This window comes from Misgurnus anguillicaudatus, unplaced genomic scaffold (genome assembly GCF_027580225.2).
Source record: "Misgurnus anguillicaudatus unplaced genomic scaffold, ASM2758022v2 HiC_scaffold_34, whole genome shotgun sequence".
NCBI lineage: Eukaryota > Metazoa > Chordata > Actinopteri > Cypriniformes > Cobitidae > Misgurnus > Misgurnus anguillicaudatus.
This window is the reverse complement of record NW_027395284.1, coordinates 33,395-49,592: the sequence shown is the minus strand read 5'-3', so window position 1 is coordinate 49,592 and position 16,198 is coordinate 33,395. Positions and strand designations below refer to the sequence as shown.

Here is a 16,198-nt window from a genome sequence, read left to right as displayed (position 1 = left end):
CACCCCATGATTTTCTCACCCTCAAGCAATCCGAGATACATACGTTTTTATGTTTTAATAGCAAAAAGTGCCCCCATCCTTTACAGAGGTAATCCATACGGCTCCAAGGGGTTAATAAAGGTCTTTAAAGGACAAGTTCGGTATTTTACACTTAAAGCCCTGTTTTCAGATTGTTTATGATGAAATAGAACGGTTTTGACTGAAATTTCGACATTTGCGGCTGCCCCGAGAATTTTTGGGTGTTTGTGTTTCAGCTCCTACCTTTACAATGGGTTTAATGGTGCACTGGAACAATCCTTTCTAAAATGCATTAAACTTTCGTTTACAAAGACGTGAAACTTATCAAGTGGTCAGGGGTGTTCAATGATATGCTCACACAAAAATCGCGTTAAAAGATGCTTTCCAACAGCTGTTTTAGCATTCGTTGTTAACTTGTGGACCTATTTTTCCAAACGCCCCACACCCGTACATTCTTCCGCTTAGAGCTTGAATAATAGACACTCCAGCCCAGTTGGTGGCGCTAATCCGCCATTGCCAATTGCAAGAAACAAAGTTCCCGGCGCGGAGTAATACCGTAACTCACAGCACAACTAATACAAGTCAATGGAGTTGGCAAAAACTACGATAAAACCTGTTGGAATGCGTATTTTGCAGCGATTTTTGTGTGAGCATACCAGTGAACACCCCTGACCACTCGGTGAGTTTCACGTCTTTGTAAACGAAAGTTTAATGCATTTTAGGAAGGATTGTTCCAGTGCACCATTAAACCCATTGTAAAGGTAGGAGCTGAAACACAAACACCCAAAAATTCTCTGGGCAGCCGCATATGTCGAAATTTCAGTCAAAACCGTTCTATTTCATCATAAACAATCTGAAAACAGGGCTTTAAGTGTAAAATACCGAACTTGTCCTTTAAAGTTGCGGGGATAATAAATGTGATTTTATAAGAAAAATATCCATAGTTCAAACTTTATAAACTGTAATAACTAGCTTCCAGTAACAACACCATCACGTTTCACGAGAGGTGGTGGCGTTGATGTGCGCGGCAAAAATGATGTCAACGCAGAGTGGGCGTTCGTGTGTGTTGGGTGCGCGAGACCCTATTTCGCCTGGAGGTGGACACAGCAATTTTTGTAACCGTGCACTCGGCTCCGCATCCGAAAATGACCGAACTCGAGGCGATTCTGTCCGAACAGGCAACCCTGTGACGTATCTCTTTGATCAATCCATGCAAAACAATGCATATAGTATTTATTTTAGGGGTGCACCGATATATCGGCCGATGATGCTTGCTATGCTTCTCAATGAAATACTGTGAAATGCCGCTACATCCAAAAGCCAGAGGGCGCTCTCATGCAAAAACTCAATGTGGGCCGCAGACGAATAACCATACACGCGCAGCTCCAGGAAATGGCTTAAGGATACATTTATATTGTTGTTCTTCAAACCTTTTCAGGTATTTTCATAATTATCCAGCAGCCATATCACCCTGTAGCCCAAGACAGCTTGCCCACTGAAGCTAAGCAGGGCTGAGCCTGGTCAGTACTTGGATGGGAGACCACCTGGGAAAAGGTAGAGGTGTTAGTGAGACCAGCAGGGGGTGCTCACCCTGTAGTCTGTGTGGATCCTAACACCCCAGTATAGTGACGGGGACACTATACTGTCAAAAAAGCACCGTCCTTCGGATGAGACGTTAAACCGAGGTCCTGACTCTCTGTGGTCATTAAAAATCCCAAGATGTCGAAGCGTCTCTTGACTGCTTCAGAATGGAAGTCAAGGGCCATGCACAAACATGTCATTAAAACAACACTTAACGTTCATTTTCAAAACTGTGTTACTCACCGAGTGGTTCGTGGTGTTCGTTGATGATTAAAAACAAATATATCGGCGCAATGTATGATTTCAATCCATATTATTTGCTATAGTGGATCTATTTTTTCAGATACCTCACAACCACATATATACTTCCGCTCTATATTTGAGTCTGAAGCGTTAGCACACTCCCGACCACTTCATGGCGACAACCACTTTGCAGTACAAGGACGACAGTCACAATCGAGCTCAACTTCAAACCTAAGGCTGGTCACTGAGCCATCAAATATGGGAAAAATTTCTTCTGAGAGAAACCGAGCGAAAAAACTACAACCACATGTAAACAGACCCTTTTCCGTTTCCAGCGGCAAAGTGATATATCAGCGAGCAATGAGTCTTCCAAGAGAAGTCAATGGAATTTTACAAATAAAACACGACAGAAACTGTATTTCGCTACACTACTTGTTTTTAATCATCAACAAACACCACGAACCACTCGGTGAGTAGCACAGTTTTGAAAATGAATGTCAAGTGTTGTTTTAATGACATGTTTGTGCATGGCCATTGACTTCCATTCTGAAGCAGTCAAGAGACGCTTCTAAATGAGTCAAAAATTCAAGACACGACCCATTGTCAAAATTTCAGTGTTCATCACTGTAGTTCGTCCAAAACAAACCAGAAATGAGACTCAAAGTGTTAAATACCGGAATTATCCTTTAAAGCATGAACCAGAATAAAGGGGGCGTTCACACTATGATAATAACTATCAATAACTAACTAACAGTTTACATGTTCAGTTCCTCCAAAAGCTTGCAAGATGAGTTAAGTTAGGTTCTTCAAGGGTTTTACCTGAAATGATTTCCAGCGTGTGATTTCCATCAGCGGCAGGTATGCCGGCCAGGCTGAGAGCTGATAGGCTGGGATGGGTTGCTAGGCACCGGAGAGAATTCTCCTGCACACCTGTGCTGTCAAGGTGAAGCGTCTGCAGGTTTCTAAGCTCTGCCAGCGCAGACACATCACTTACCTGAATGCAGAAAAGAGAGTTTTAACTTAGGTATACATTTTTTATCAGTACATGGATGTACAAAACGTCTTGATGCATGTTTATTACCTTAGTGTGTTTGACGCTTAGCATCCGTAGCTGCGGTACACATGCGGGCAGAACTGTTAGCGTGCTGTTAGTGATGGCTGTCTGATTCAAACTCAGCTGGCAAAGGACAGAGGAACCTGACTGTAGATACATCAACATTCCTGCATCGCTTACTTTAGTCTGATTCAGAGATAAGTACGTCAGACAGCGGAGCCCTGAGATGAGATGGAAAGGAATCGGGAATTTGTCACATGATAATTGCTTGTGGATACCGTGCGGGTCGCTGTACTGTATATGTCTTACCCGCAATATGCTGAAGACAGCTGTCTGTTAGTTTGCTGCAGGACGACAGGTTGAGATGTTGGAGTTTTGAGAGGTTGGACAGTACAGAAAGACCAGCATCTGCAAAACAGATGAGAAAATAATGAGGTTTGTTTCTCTAAAATTTAATCTTTTATAATGTAATGAACAGTCTGTGAAAATATAATCTTGATATCTTAAATATTGACTTGAGTAAGATTAAGTTTGAAATCAATGATTAAAATCAACCTTTGATCAACCTTCAAATCTCATCATTAGATTATGAGACTTCACCCTAGACTGTGTGTTCACACCAGACGCAAATAAAGCAAACGCTTGAACATTTTAAGTTAACTCGCGTGAAATTCACGTGTGAAATTTGCATCATTTGCATGTGAAATTCGTGTAATTCGCACATGAAATTTCAGTCATTCGCGTGTGAAATCGCTAAATTTAGCTAGTATTTAGTCTCCAACCTCCTCACTCCCTTTCTCCAAGCAAGAAAACCTTTTATTCCTGTTTCTACGCGAACGTGATGCCCCACATGTGGTGTGTACGTAGCATAAGTTAACTTGTCATCCGCATGTGAAATTTGCGTCATTCACGCGTGAAATTCGCTAAATTTGTCGGCTTAAGCTAGCTTGTAGTCTTGGGCATTTTTGTCCAACCTCCTCACTCACTTTTCTCCAAGCAAGATCCTTTTATTCCTGTTTCTATAAAAGTACGAAGATGTGTCGTACACCTCTGGGTGTCCCCATACAACGACAATGATTTTGTCCTCCATTGTTGTTTCGTATTTCTGCCTCCGCTCGCTACGTTGTAATCACATTACTACTAGCGTAAGCTCCTTATGGGTTTACCCGGCGCGAATATCTGCCAAAGTTTTGATTTTTGAATTTTGCGATTCATGCGAATCACGTTACGTGTGTCAAATGCCCAAAATGCTTAATTCGTGACGCGTTATTGACACGAATCACGTCATTCGCACCACAGGATATATAGTATATTTCGTCTTTGCTTTGACTTACCATGTATATGACTTGCGCTTAACGCTTTATTCGCATGTGGTGTGATGGCCCTATAAAAGATCCTTCATTATACACACCAAATGCGAATTCAACGATTTGCGCGAGTAGATAACATACAAAGTTAAAGGCGGAGTGCACAATGTTTGAAAAACGCTTTGGAAAAGAGAGTCGGGCCGACTAACAAAACACAGTTGTAGCCAACCAGCAGTAAGGGGCGTGTCTACTAACCGACATCCTTGTCGGGGTTGCGTATGTGTGCGGCGGGTCAATCAAAAGAAGGTCCAGATTCTATTGGGGTAGGGGCGTGTATGTTTAGGTGATTTCAAATATCAACATTGGCTTTCAAAAATTGTGCACTACGCCTTTAATGGGAAAAGGCGTGAATAATCGCAAACTCGTGCGGGGTGGTGCGATTGGCGCGGAAACACGCGCTATTCGCCTCATATGTGTCTTATGTGCAGATTGAAAATATTCAAGTCAAGGTAAAATTTGCTTGACAGGAAGTTAAATCACGCGAGTAATGTAGAGCGAGGAAAGCGATGCCCAGCATTTGGTGTGTACGTAGCATAAGTTAACTCGCGTCATTCGTGTGTGAAATTTGCGCATGAAATTCGCTAAATTTGTCGCCTTTAGCTAGCTTGTAGTCTCAAGCATTTTTGTCCAACATCCTCACTCACTTTTCTCCAAGCAAAATCCTTTTATTCCTGTTTCTATAAAAGTACGAAGATGTGTCGTACACCTCCGGGTGTCCACATACAGCGAAGATGATTTTGTCCTCCATTGTTGTTTAATATTTCTGCCTCCGCTCGCTACGTTGTAATCACATTACTACTAGTGCAAGCTCCTGATAGTTTAACGCGGCGCGAATATCCGCCAAAGTTTAGATTTTTTAATTTGGGCGATATTTCGTCTTTGCTTTGACTTACAATGTGACATTTCTCCATAATCACAAACGCACAAGATGTTTACATTACAAACACGTTTATCCAAAGCGACTTACAGTGCATCCAAGCTATACATTTTATCAGTATGTGTGTTCCCTGGAATAATACCCATGACCTTTGCGGTGCTAATGCAATGCTCTACCAACTGAGCAACAGGAACAAAAACAAAAACAAACAGACATACCTGTAATGAGAGGAGAGTTGACTAAGCTGAGATGTTTCAGACAGGAAAAGGCCCTCAGTTGTCGTAACAACTCATTAGTGGTATACGGATAGCAATTTAGGACAAACTTCTGCATCGGGCAGCCAAAGAACAGCTCGAGTGTGCGTGGACGGAGGAGACGCTCGCATGCCATGTGATTCAACAAGAGTTCGGCTAGTTCTGGTGTCAGACACGCCAGGCTACTGCTGTACTGCATGCTGGGAGCTGAGAGAGAAGGTGATGATTATTGCTTTTAAAAATGTGTTAAATAATAATAATTTACTCTGTAACTTTTACAATCTCTGTTTGAAATTCAAAGACCAATGAAGTAAAAATGACATTACTCACAAAATCGTACCTGACAGTTCAATTTATAAATCATTATTATAAGCTTACCATTGCAAACTGGGGTAAAGTAACTAAGAGTAAAATTTTTTTTTTTAATGTACTCAGATTTTCCATCCTTGAAAAGCCTTGATAGCTCTTGTTTATTGTAATTGCATGCTTTTGTGTGTTCCAGGGATAAAATAAAGACCAGCAAGTACTTTGAACAAAATGAGGGTGAGTAAATGCATTTTCATATCTTGGTTTTAAGGTAAGCAGTCATGTGACAGCACATGGTCTCTTTCTGACCTGTCATGAGACCCACGGTTGCTCTGGTCGCCATGGAGCAGAGAGAAGAGACGCGAGGGGTCTTGAAGGATTTTTTGGGGGGCGAGGGCTGTCCATGCGGTGACTGCTGGTCTTCGTAATGGGCGGCTCTCTGTAAACGCTCCACTGCGGCCGCCCCGCGCAATGCACGCTCTTCCTCACGGTCTGCCGGGACGTCAGGTTCTGCCTCCCTTCAACAAATCACAGTCATATAAACGCACGTGTGGATGGATAAAACATTAAATTAATTCTTTTCATATACTGACTTTTAACAATTAAAATGATACTACTTTACAATATAATGAAATACCGATTAATGTAACACCCATCTTTTATCTCACCTGAGTCTATTACCCTGTTCAGGCCAGTGATGCCTGGGCTCTTCTGGCCCTCCTCTGGCCCTGTTGTCCATTAACAAGGGCAACGGCGGCAGTTCTGGCAGACCAAAAAAACTTTATTATATTGAATGATATGGATTCAAATTTTCATGACGTGTCCGATTTACATTTATTCGTTTGGCAGACACTACCAAAGCGATGAACATTGCATTCAGGGAACTATGAATCTAACCAATGACCCTCAAAAATTTTGTAACCCTTGATATTTTAAGTAAATATTTATTAGCCCATTTGCATGTTTAACTTCAAAAACATGTATTTTTCATTTGTTTTAAAGTTTTTATTATTCGTATTTACATAGTTTTTGTGATTATTACCTGTTATTGTACCTTCATGTGGTAATTTTCTTTTATTCACACAAAAAAAAACATCTGTCCATTTTGCATGAGTTTTCTGATATATTGTAAGGTCACATGCATGCAAAATAAACAAATAGAATATACTTTTTTAGCAAGTAGTTATTTAGATTATTTTAAATTTATTTATTTACATTTTTGTGATTTAATCTTAATAAGTGCATTTTTTTCATCAACTCACGAACCCCCTGCAATACCCCCGTGAACCACCAGGGGTTTGTGAACCCCAGTTTGGGAAACACTGGTCTCATTCATTAAGCATGCGTTAGCAACAATGTGTGCGTGAGATGTGCGTAAGGATGTTTTCATGACCAAATCGTGATACAACAAAAACTTTCGTATCAAAATGTCTTCTAAATGTACACAAAAATTCAAGAAAACCTAAAACCACTCGCACGCAATAATCACGTACGCTATAATCAAATACTAGCCTATTATTGTAATGTTTATTATAATAATAATGTTGATATATAAAATTTACATGATTATATTTGATATTATAATATTTTCTGTATTATATATTATTATACATGATCTATATTATTATTATTATATACATTATATTATACATTATTATAGCCTACTTATTTTTTCTACACATATAAAGAAGATGCACGTAATGACAAATCGTCATGCTTTCCTTCCTCACTTTTTAAATCTTTATATGAAAAGCGTCGGCTTATAGCCTAATGTAAACTTCATGTAAATGTAACGAGAAGTCCAAACGTCAATCACTTGATCTTCTGTCTGTTTTATTTTAGATACAGATGCGCGTCTCTGTAGGATTAATTAAATGTCATATTTGTTAACGCATCCAATACACAGCACCGGCTTCCTTCAGCGACAGCAAAACCTCCCAAATAAAAAATGCAAAACTAAACTTTACCGATAATAAATTGATCAGGGATTTATTTTCTAACTCTTTGCTTCTATGACAAACTGCTCTAAAATTTCCTGTGGACCAGCGCTGCGGAAAGCCCTTATATGGAGCTTGTATGGGTGTGTTTTATGAAAATTACCAACCTTGTGCACGCAGCCGCTCATGCAGAACACGTAAAAACAAGTATAACAAATTCATGTTAGGCGTAAAGTTTTCTTGAGGGTAAGTGTGCGGATAAATTCGAAAAACGTACGCAATTATTAGTGAATGAAACCCACTGTCCTAGGTAATTGCACCTCTAAAAAATGCTAGGTTATTTTTAACCCAGTGTATGGTGAAAATGGGAGAAACCTGTGTGTTAGGGTAAACTAAAGCCTAGTGTCTATTTTTTACGCATACGCGAGTTTACGCAAACAGTCGAACGCACATTACTTGCATAGTAAATTTAAATAATATACATGCGCTGACGTTTGCCGCATGCGCATTATGACAAATTGCAATACTGCTTGTTGACTACATACTACATACTCTTGTACGTGCATATGCGACCTATGTACATGTACAATGTACGCATTGTTTAAAAAATCTGGCGATAAAGTCGTACAAGATGCTTGCATGCTTCTGATGACGAAAATTGCGTCACACCCTCGCGTACACATGAAAAATTGACTTTACTTCAGCATTAACCTAGAAAATGTTTATATCTGACCAAAACAACCCAGTTGGTTGAAAATTTCAGATTTATATCATTGTATATGATCACTAGATTGTACCACTGCATATACAGCACATCTTATGGTGGCATGGTGGTGGCCTAAGACTTTTGCATGGTACTGTATCTCACATGATAGTTTTCTGTGAGTCAAACAATGACCAAAGGAAATTATTAAAGGGTTCCCTTTTTTTCGAGACTTATGGTTTGTCCTTCCTATTTTTTGCCAGGTTTGTGTTTGGATGATGACTATGCAGTGACCTTCAAAGCAAACAAACCTGCAGTTCTTTAGATGTTTTGAAAGATTTATTGTGCTTAGATGAAAGACTGAGACCGAGCCCTTGAGAAAATGCTGGCAGACTGTCAGTTCATTATCATTCAATCCCACTTTCGTTTTGAGTTTGGTCCCAAAGCTGCAACGTTTTATCTCGATCCAGACAGAAATCAACCCCCGTTTAAATCTCTTCAGGAGTTTCTTTACATTGTGTCCTCAGGTGCATGTTGTATCCTTATCCAGGTAGCCAGATTGACCGTAATCAAGCTTATTGTCATGTAAATAAGTCGTTTCAATACAAGCCAGATACAGAGATGAGACTATGGGGTGGCCTTTTTTTTGTCCAGCACCACCATGGCAACCACCTAAATCATGCACGTTTTCTTGGGTATAAAATTAAAATGCCGTTTACCGAGATAAGGAGGTAGAACTTCATCTTCTGGTTGCTCCTCGTTGTCCAAATGTTCTTCTTCATCTGCGACATCACCTGGTACCAGTTTCTGGCCTCGTCCTTCACAAAAAACACATTTCGTTGTGTAAAAACTATAATGCTCATTCCAAAACTGACAGTTCAATTTGCAATTTGTTGTTTCTGCAATAGCACAGTAAGCATATGTCATAATTTCTCAATCTCTTTATTAAAATACAACCTTACCCCAAAAGTGAGCAGGTCCTGGAAATGGAGGTCCGACCCCGGGAATCCCAGCATACCCCACTGCCTCCTCCCATAGCTGATGAGGCAACGGTGGTGGCACTACCAGTTCCTCTTCATCCTGTGCTTCCTCTTGGGGTGGGTCGATAGGTTCTTCTTGTGGCTCCACCACTGCCTGTTCTACAACGGGCAATTGAGAAGCTGGACTTGGCGGCTCCTGAGGTGTCTCGGGAGGCGTGGTCTGTATGCAAAGTGCAGCGTTGGGGGTGAGTCCCAGAGACCGTAGAGAACATGCAAGTTCGGCTTCACCGAACCGCTTTCTAGGAAATCCTTGTAGGAGAGAGAAGGCGGGCAGTGAAGGATGTCGACCGGCGATGTACTCGACGACTTGGCTTAGGGGCGTGTCTGCAGGGAAACGTTCGCGCATTGATTCCCCAGAGGGAAGACGAATCTACAACATAGGACGCGTACAAATCACATCACAATTTATAAAATCGGTAGAAGTTAGCACAGGAAACAACGTTCATGATTTTACCATGAGGATGCAATGGTTGTCTTTGCTTGTCTCCACAGACCCACCAAGTCTCTGACCCTGTCCGCTGGATGAAGATGTCTCGGGTGTGGGTTGGGATTGGGCCTTCATCTGCTGGCTGCGCCTGTCTTCTGCGATCCTCTTTAATACCAACTCACGCTCCTGTTGAAACGACAAACAGTGATAAAACTGTATGAGGTGCAAAAAAACAAAACAATCAAGCCTTGTTTGTTTGCTGCATGCAAAGTTACATAAAACGCCTTGCACACCACCATCAGGGTTCCCACATCTTAGTTAACTTCAAATTCAAGGACCTTTCAAGGACTTTCCAGGTCCAATACCCTTAAATTCATGGACTAAATGTGGGGACACATTTCAAATTAGAGCAAGGTTACATCGTGTTACCTTTTAAGATACATTGTTACAGTTCCCTTTCGAGGGAACTCGCGCTGCGTCACTGCGGTGACACTTTGGGGACGCCTCCAGGGGTAAGTGCGTCTGAATGTGTATATCAAATTCAACCAATGGTGAGGCTTAACGACAAAGACAGGGTGATGCGGGAACCAGGAAGTATATCGCTATCTGAAATATTGCCAAAGACGGCGTTACAGGGACGCAGGAAGTATGGCAAGGGAGACGCAGCGTCTCGTTCCCTTCTCAGGGAACAACAGTTACATACCCGTGGGAACTCTGCACCATGCAAAATCAGGTCTTGCGCCCTAAGCGTGCACGACTGTACACTCCGCGATGAAGTCATTTGCGTTGCATGCTGACACGTCAAGTATAAACCAGTTTTAAGAAGGGGCAACCTTTTTTTTGGGTCAGCTTCACAGTAAGAACAGGAAATGCATGACGACTAGTTCACCTGTTTCTTCTGTCTCTTCTCTGCACAAGCCTCTTGCGCCACTCGCTGCCTCTGTTGCTCATGGAAATAATTTTTATCGTGTTTGATTCGTGTTTCCAGAGGCGGTGGTTCCTGTGCTGCGGGAGTGTTCGAAGACGGGGGTCCCAAAACCAAAGAAGGACCTAAAAACACAAAAAGCATTTCCTGAAATTCCTCTTAAGAATGCATACCAAGGACACATGATGTGAAAGTCATAGTCACATGCAAGGTTGCCTGTCATCACATTTTCATTCCTAACAGGAAGTTAACACACTTGTGAAAGAAAAGTACTTATGTTATCCAAAAACAAGGAGTGACTCAACAAAATTTTGGTATTGTTTGTTACGTACCCGTTGCATTAGAGTGTGAGCTGCTGTTTGTGTGCCGTGCATCTTTAGGAGGGTTAAACGCAGAGAATGCCGTCTCTTGAGGCCCTGAAGACTGCTTGACCAGTTTGTGCCGTGGACTTCCTCCCTGCAGAATCCTTTGGAGCAAACGTGGATAACAGTAAGAAGGTGATATGAAGTTTTGCCTGATCATAAAGCACAATGCTGCCCAATGCCCCAAAGCTACTGAATTCTAGCTAGGTGCTTAGTCTACATATGATGGCAGTTATGACATTGACAAAATTAATGGCTACTTTAAAACAGTAAAAGTTCTTTATGGAAAAAGGCTAAGAAAATTTGTCTAAATTATCGCTATGCTGTGTCCTAACAAAGCGTGATGCAATAAAGCAACATTAAAAGATGCTTCAAACTAAAAGTTTTTCCTAACAAGCTGTGATCACGTCAAAGAATGGAGCATTTCAGTATGGACACCGTAACTAGACAGACGAATTGTCATCTGGAATTTGTAATTGGTTAAAGGATTAGTTCACCACAAAATGACTATTTTATCATAAATCACTCACCCCTGTGTCGTTCTAAACCACCAAGTCCTCCGATTGTCTTCAGAACACATTTTTAGATATTTTTAATGAAAACCGAGAGGCTTCTGTCTGTCCAATAGACTGTCCAATATTTTGTTTCACAATTCTTTTCACCAGACATCACCAAAAAGGTCCATCAGTCATTCAATAATAATATTATGAAGCTATAAGAACACTTTTGTATGCAAAAAAAGAGTTTATTAGACAATTTGTTCTCCTCCAAGCCATTCAGTGTGTGTTCACGAGCAGACTACGGTGCAAAATTTTTATTTTAGTTTTTTTCGCACACAAAAGCGTTCTCGTCGCTTTATAATATTATTATTGAATGACTGATGGAACATGGACCTTTTTGCCAATGTCTTTCATTCTTTTCTGGTTGAAACAAACTGATGTCTATGGGACAGTCACAAGCCTCAATTGTTTTCATCAAAAATATCTAAAAATGTGTTCTGAAAATAATCGAAGGACTTGGTGATTTAGAAAGGTAAGTGATTTATGATAAAATTGTCATTTTGGGGTGAACTAACCCTTTAAGACCGGCAGTGGTAGTCTACTGCCAAATTCATTTTTATTTATTTTTCAATTGACAAATCTTGTTATTTTTACATCAGACTGTTCTTATGAATTTATATGAATAAAATGCTAAGTCAAGAAGATGCATGATATAAAAGCCCATTTATGTTTGAATATCCCAAAACTAGTCATGTCACAACTTCAGACAGAACGTTTGCTCAGTCAGATGCAGTAACATTACAGTACATTACTGTAAAATGTATGTGTATGTATGTAAAATCATTTTCTGAAAAAAGCAAAAGCCGTGCGTCATTATAAAGACGGTTAGCTTCATTTTTTTTATGTGCATTGTGCTTTGAATTTTGACACTCAGGGTTTTCCCTTTCAGCCTCATTTTTGGATGTGCAGGGTACTTTCAGTTATTTGGCTTATGTTGGCGCCTTTCATTTTTTGCTTGTGTACAAGTACACTGTAAAAAATTCCTTGTTGCACTTACATTTTTAAGTTTAATCAACTTACATTTACAATTAATCTCAACTTTTTTGACTAGCGAGGAATTGCTATAAATAAAAAGTTGAATTAGCTTAAGTTATTTCAACTTTATTTTTATTATTTATACCAATTCCTCACTATTCAAGAAAGTTTAAATTAATTGTAATTTTAAATTGAATAATCTTAGTGCAACAAGGAATTTTTACAATTTAGAAATCATTTAAAAAGATGGTATTTTTTGCTGTGGTTTACCATTGGAGGAAATGGCATTCCTAGACTTTTAGCTTCTTCATAGTGCATGTAATAATGCTTTGTTTTTTGACGCCTTTGTACATTTTCAGTTTTCTGTTATTCTGTGTTCATACTATCATATTCGGAAAGGTGGTCCTCTGAATGTTTTAAACGTTTCATTGACCAACAACGTTATTTTGTGTATTTGGTATAATACAATGTGTTTGAGTGGTTTATGGTTAAAAAAAACATTATTTTCCACATACTGTAAATTTTTGTAGCTCCAAATTTCACTCTCTTCCTGAAAAGCTCTGTGTTCCTGATTGGCCAGCTAATCTGTACGTTGTGATTGGTCTGAATACCTCTGACATCAGCCGGAAATGTGACGCTCCTTACCATGTTTGAAAAATTCGCTCACAATGCAATGCTAACAGGAGTCAATTTACAGGCTGTGAGGGATTATGATAATGTCGGTTTTGTCTACATCACCAATCCCAGGAAGTAAACTGTTGCCTATAATCCATGTGTTTGTTGTAGTCCAAGAAAAGAGATTTACTTTACTCGCGTCATCGTTTACTTTGGGGTTTGTATCTTTTGCATATCGTTAACATGTACTAATACACACTTACACACCAAAGGAAATGTAAAACCATGAATCGGACCATTGGTGCTCCTTAAAACAATCATTGGTGGTCCATAAGTCGCAAAGGGTTGAAAACCCCTGGGTTAATATACTGTGTTGGTTTCCAGATAGCATGAGAAATATGCTTAAAGAGATAGTTCGGCCAAGAATGATATTAAACCCATGATTTACTCACCGCGAAGCTGTCCGAGATGCATATGTCCATCATTTTTCAGACAAACACATTTTCAGTTATTTTAGAAAATGTCTTATATCTTTCAGCTGCTAAACAGTAAAGTTACGGGGTCCACGTCCTTCAAATCCAAAAAATGTGCATCCTTCCCCAGAGAAATCCAAATGGCTCCAGGATGATAAATAAAGGTCTTCTGAGGGTAATCCGCGCAGTGTTGTTGTAGAAATATCCATATTTAAAACTTTATAAATAAAAATAACTACCTTCCGGTAGTGCCGCCATCTTAGACTCCTCTGTATTCAGGAGAGAGTATAAGCGTACGCACTTGTCTTAGTGACGTATGAAAAATTCGGAGAGCGGGGACACAGAGCAGCAGCAAAGAAACCTCTGTAAGCTGCGTAAAACTCTCGTCTTGAAAGCGGACGCGGCTAAGATGGCGGCAATACCGGAAGCGAGTTATTTTCGTTTATAAAGTTTTAAATATGGATATTTCTACAACAACACTTGTGGATTACCCTCAGAAGGCCTTTGTTTATCATCGTGGAGCCGTTTGGACTTATTTTGTGAAGGATGGATGCACATTTTTTGGACTTGAAAGACGTGGACCCCATAACTTCACATTTGATTAACTGAAAGATCTAAAACATGTTCTAAAATAACTGAAAATGTTATTGAAAAATGAAAAATGATGGACATATGCATCTCGGACGGCTTCGGGGTGAGTAAATCATGGGTTTAATATCATTTTTGTCCGAACTATCCCTTTAACCGCCACACCAAGAAAAAGCTGTTTTGTTTGCATTTCTTATCTCCTTATGTCGCTAGTTAACACACTCGATGTATTATTTTCAACAAATCCCATCATTTTTAAATATCGGCCTCTACCAAATGGTTGATATGTCACTTACATAACAACACTGTCCTAAAAAAACTATGTATTAACAACATAAAGTAAAAAATAATAATAATAATACAAAAACAATGGCAAGAGGTCAAAAGTCGGCTACAAAAATACATAGCAAAAAGGTGCATGTGACATCCCGGCAAGTATTTACCATTCAGCAGCTTCCAGAACAGAGAAAAATCCTGCTTGCATTGCAGCCTGTATCTGATCTTCACGAAAGCCCATCTCAGTGAGGGTGCGCATGAACTCCCCAATCGTCTGCAAAATAAAAAAAGTACAATGAAACAGTACTACCATGTTTTTTGGAAACAGTATCATAATATTTGCATACATCCTAATTGGTAGAGCATTACGTTGGCAACACAAAGTGTCATGGGTTCGATCGCATACGTCAAGTCGCATTTGGATAAAAGTGTCTAGCAATGCATAAATGTAAATATTATAAATACTGAATATATGCTAGAATAGACAAAGACAATTTTTCTAAGTTTTACTGTTTGCTACATAAAATCATATTACATAATATAAAAAACATTCAGTGAAACTATAATTTTTTTAATATTGACTGAGTAAGGCCATCTAAAAGATTGAAATCAAACTTTAATGCTCCTAATTTTCACATACAAGGTCACATATATTAACTTTCATTGATAACATTATTTAAAGCCAGAGCCTTGTATAATGTACATAATATTTCATTCAAGTCATTGTCAGTCAACAACTGATTTATTAAGTATATAATGATGTTTGTTTCCTATTAATAAAAGCTATTGCGTATTACCAAGATGAAAAGTTGAAGAAAGTAACAGCTGATGTATGGCAGCCATGTTTGACAGGATGTAAACAAGCGGTCTTCATGCTAAAATCATGCTTGGGGTAAGTAGGCCGAGTCATAATTCACTAGTAACTCTGACTAATCGGAAAGTACCCAAAACACCACGTCAAGCAATTCAAGAAGGAAACATGTTGATTATCTCTTCAGTCAATAATGTATAAACACTTGACAAGTCATGCAATGCATTCAATGAAGCACCTAAATCACAACAATTGTTTTGATTACATGTCTGAAAGAGGCTTTTCTTTTGCGTAGGCCTGTTGTATTTCCTTGCAATCTTAAATAGTTACCAAAGCAATGAACTTACGACTAAAAGCTTTTAAAAGAACAAACTGAAGCTTATGCATGCTCGTGCGGTACAAAAGACTTCAAGCTCTTGTCACAGTTTAGCATGTTTTTATCCAAGTCGCACATGGTAATATTACAAAACAATAACGTTTAAAAAGCACGAGAACGATTCTGCATAATAATAATTGGTTGCTTACCGATGCGGAGTCCATAATGTTACTGAATATGCTGCGAAATGTTAAATTATTAGGTTTGTTGACACTTTACTGAATCTGTTTATTGACTGTCCGCACACAGAATGGTGAACGATGCCTGGCCTCTTACGTCACATGTTCCTTCCTGACTGTACGGTGTACGGTGATTGGATAATTTACAGTTGAACACGCCCCTGAAGGACAAAGACCGCCCCCACTGTAGCGTTAACCTGTCGATCAGGGTTGCCAACTCCGTGGGCTCACTGGGCTGTTTTTCTATATCC

At 39.6% G+C, this 16,198-nt stretch overlaps 1 protein-coding gene across 1 annotated transcript in view; it reads right to left on the bottom strand.

The window, feature by feature from the left end:
• Positions 1 to 16,092, bottom strand: part of LOC129426540 (uncharacterized) — a 20,273-nt gene extending 4,181 nt beyond the window's left edge. The window contains exons 1-13 of the mRNA XM_055182934.2: positions 15,918 to 16,092; positions 14,749 to 14,855; positions 11,065 to 11,198; positions 10,697 to 10,857; positions 9,835 to 9,993; positions 9,303 to 9,750; positions 9,060 to 9,158; positions 6,369 to 6,462; positions 6,010 to 6,218; positions 5,359 to 5,601; positions 3,206 to 3,304; positions 2,924 to 3,117; positions 2,662 to 2,836 (exon numbers count right to left, since the gene is read on the bottom strand). Coding sequence (XP_055038909.2) covers positions 2,662 to 2,836; positions 2,924 to 3,117; positions 3,206 to 3,304; positions 5,359 to 5,601; positions 6,010 to 6,218; positions 6,369 to 6,462; positions 9,060 to 9,158; positions 9,303 to 9,750; positions 9,835 to 9,993; positions 10,697 to 10,857; positions 11,065 to 11,198; positions 14,749 to 14,855; positions 15,918 to 15,932 — 2,137 coding nt within the window. The 5' untranslated portion in view covers positions 15,933 to 16,092. The remainder of the gene's footprint in view (positions 1 to 2,661; positions 2,837 to 2,923; positions 3,118 to 3,205; positions 3,305 to 5,358; positions 5,602 to 6,009; positions 6,219 to 6,368; positions 6,463 to 9,059; positions 9,159 to 9,302; positions 9,751 to 9,834; positions 9,994 to 10,696; positions 10,858 to 11,064; positions 11,199 to 14,748; positions 14,856 to 15,917) is intronic.
• Between the last annotated feature and the right edge of the window lie 106 nt (positions 16,093 to 16,198).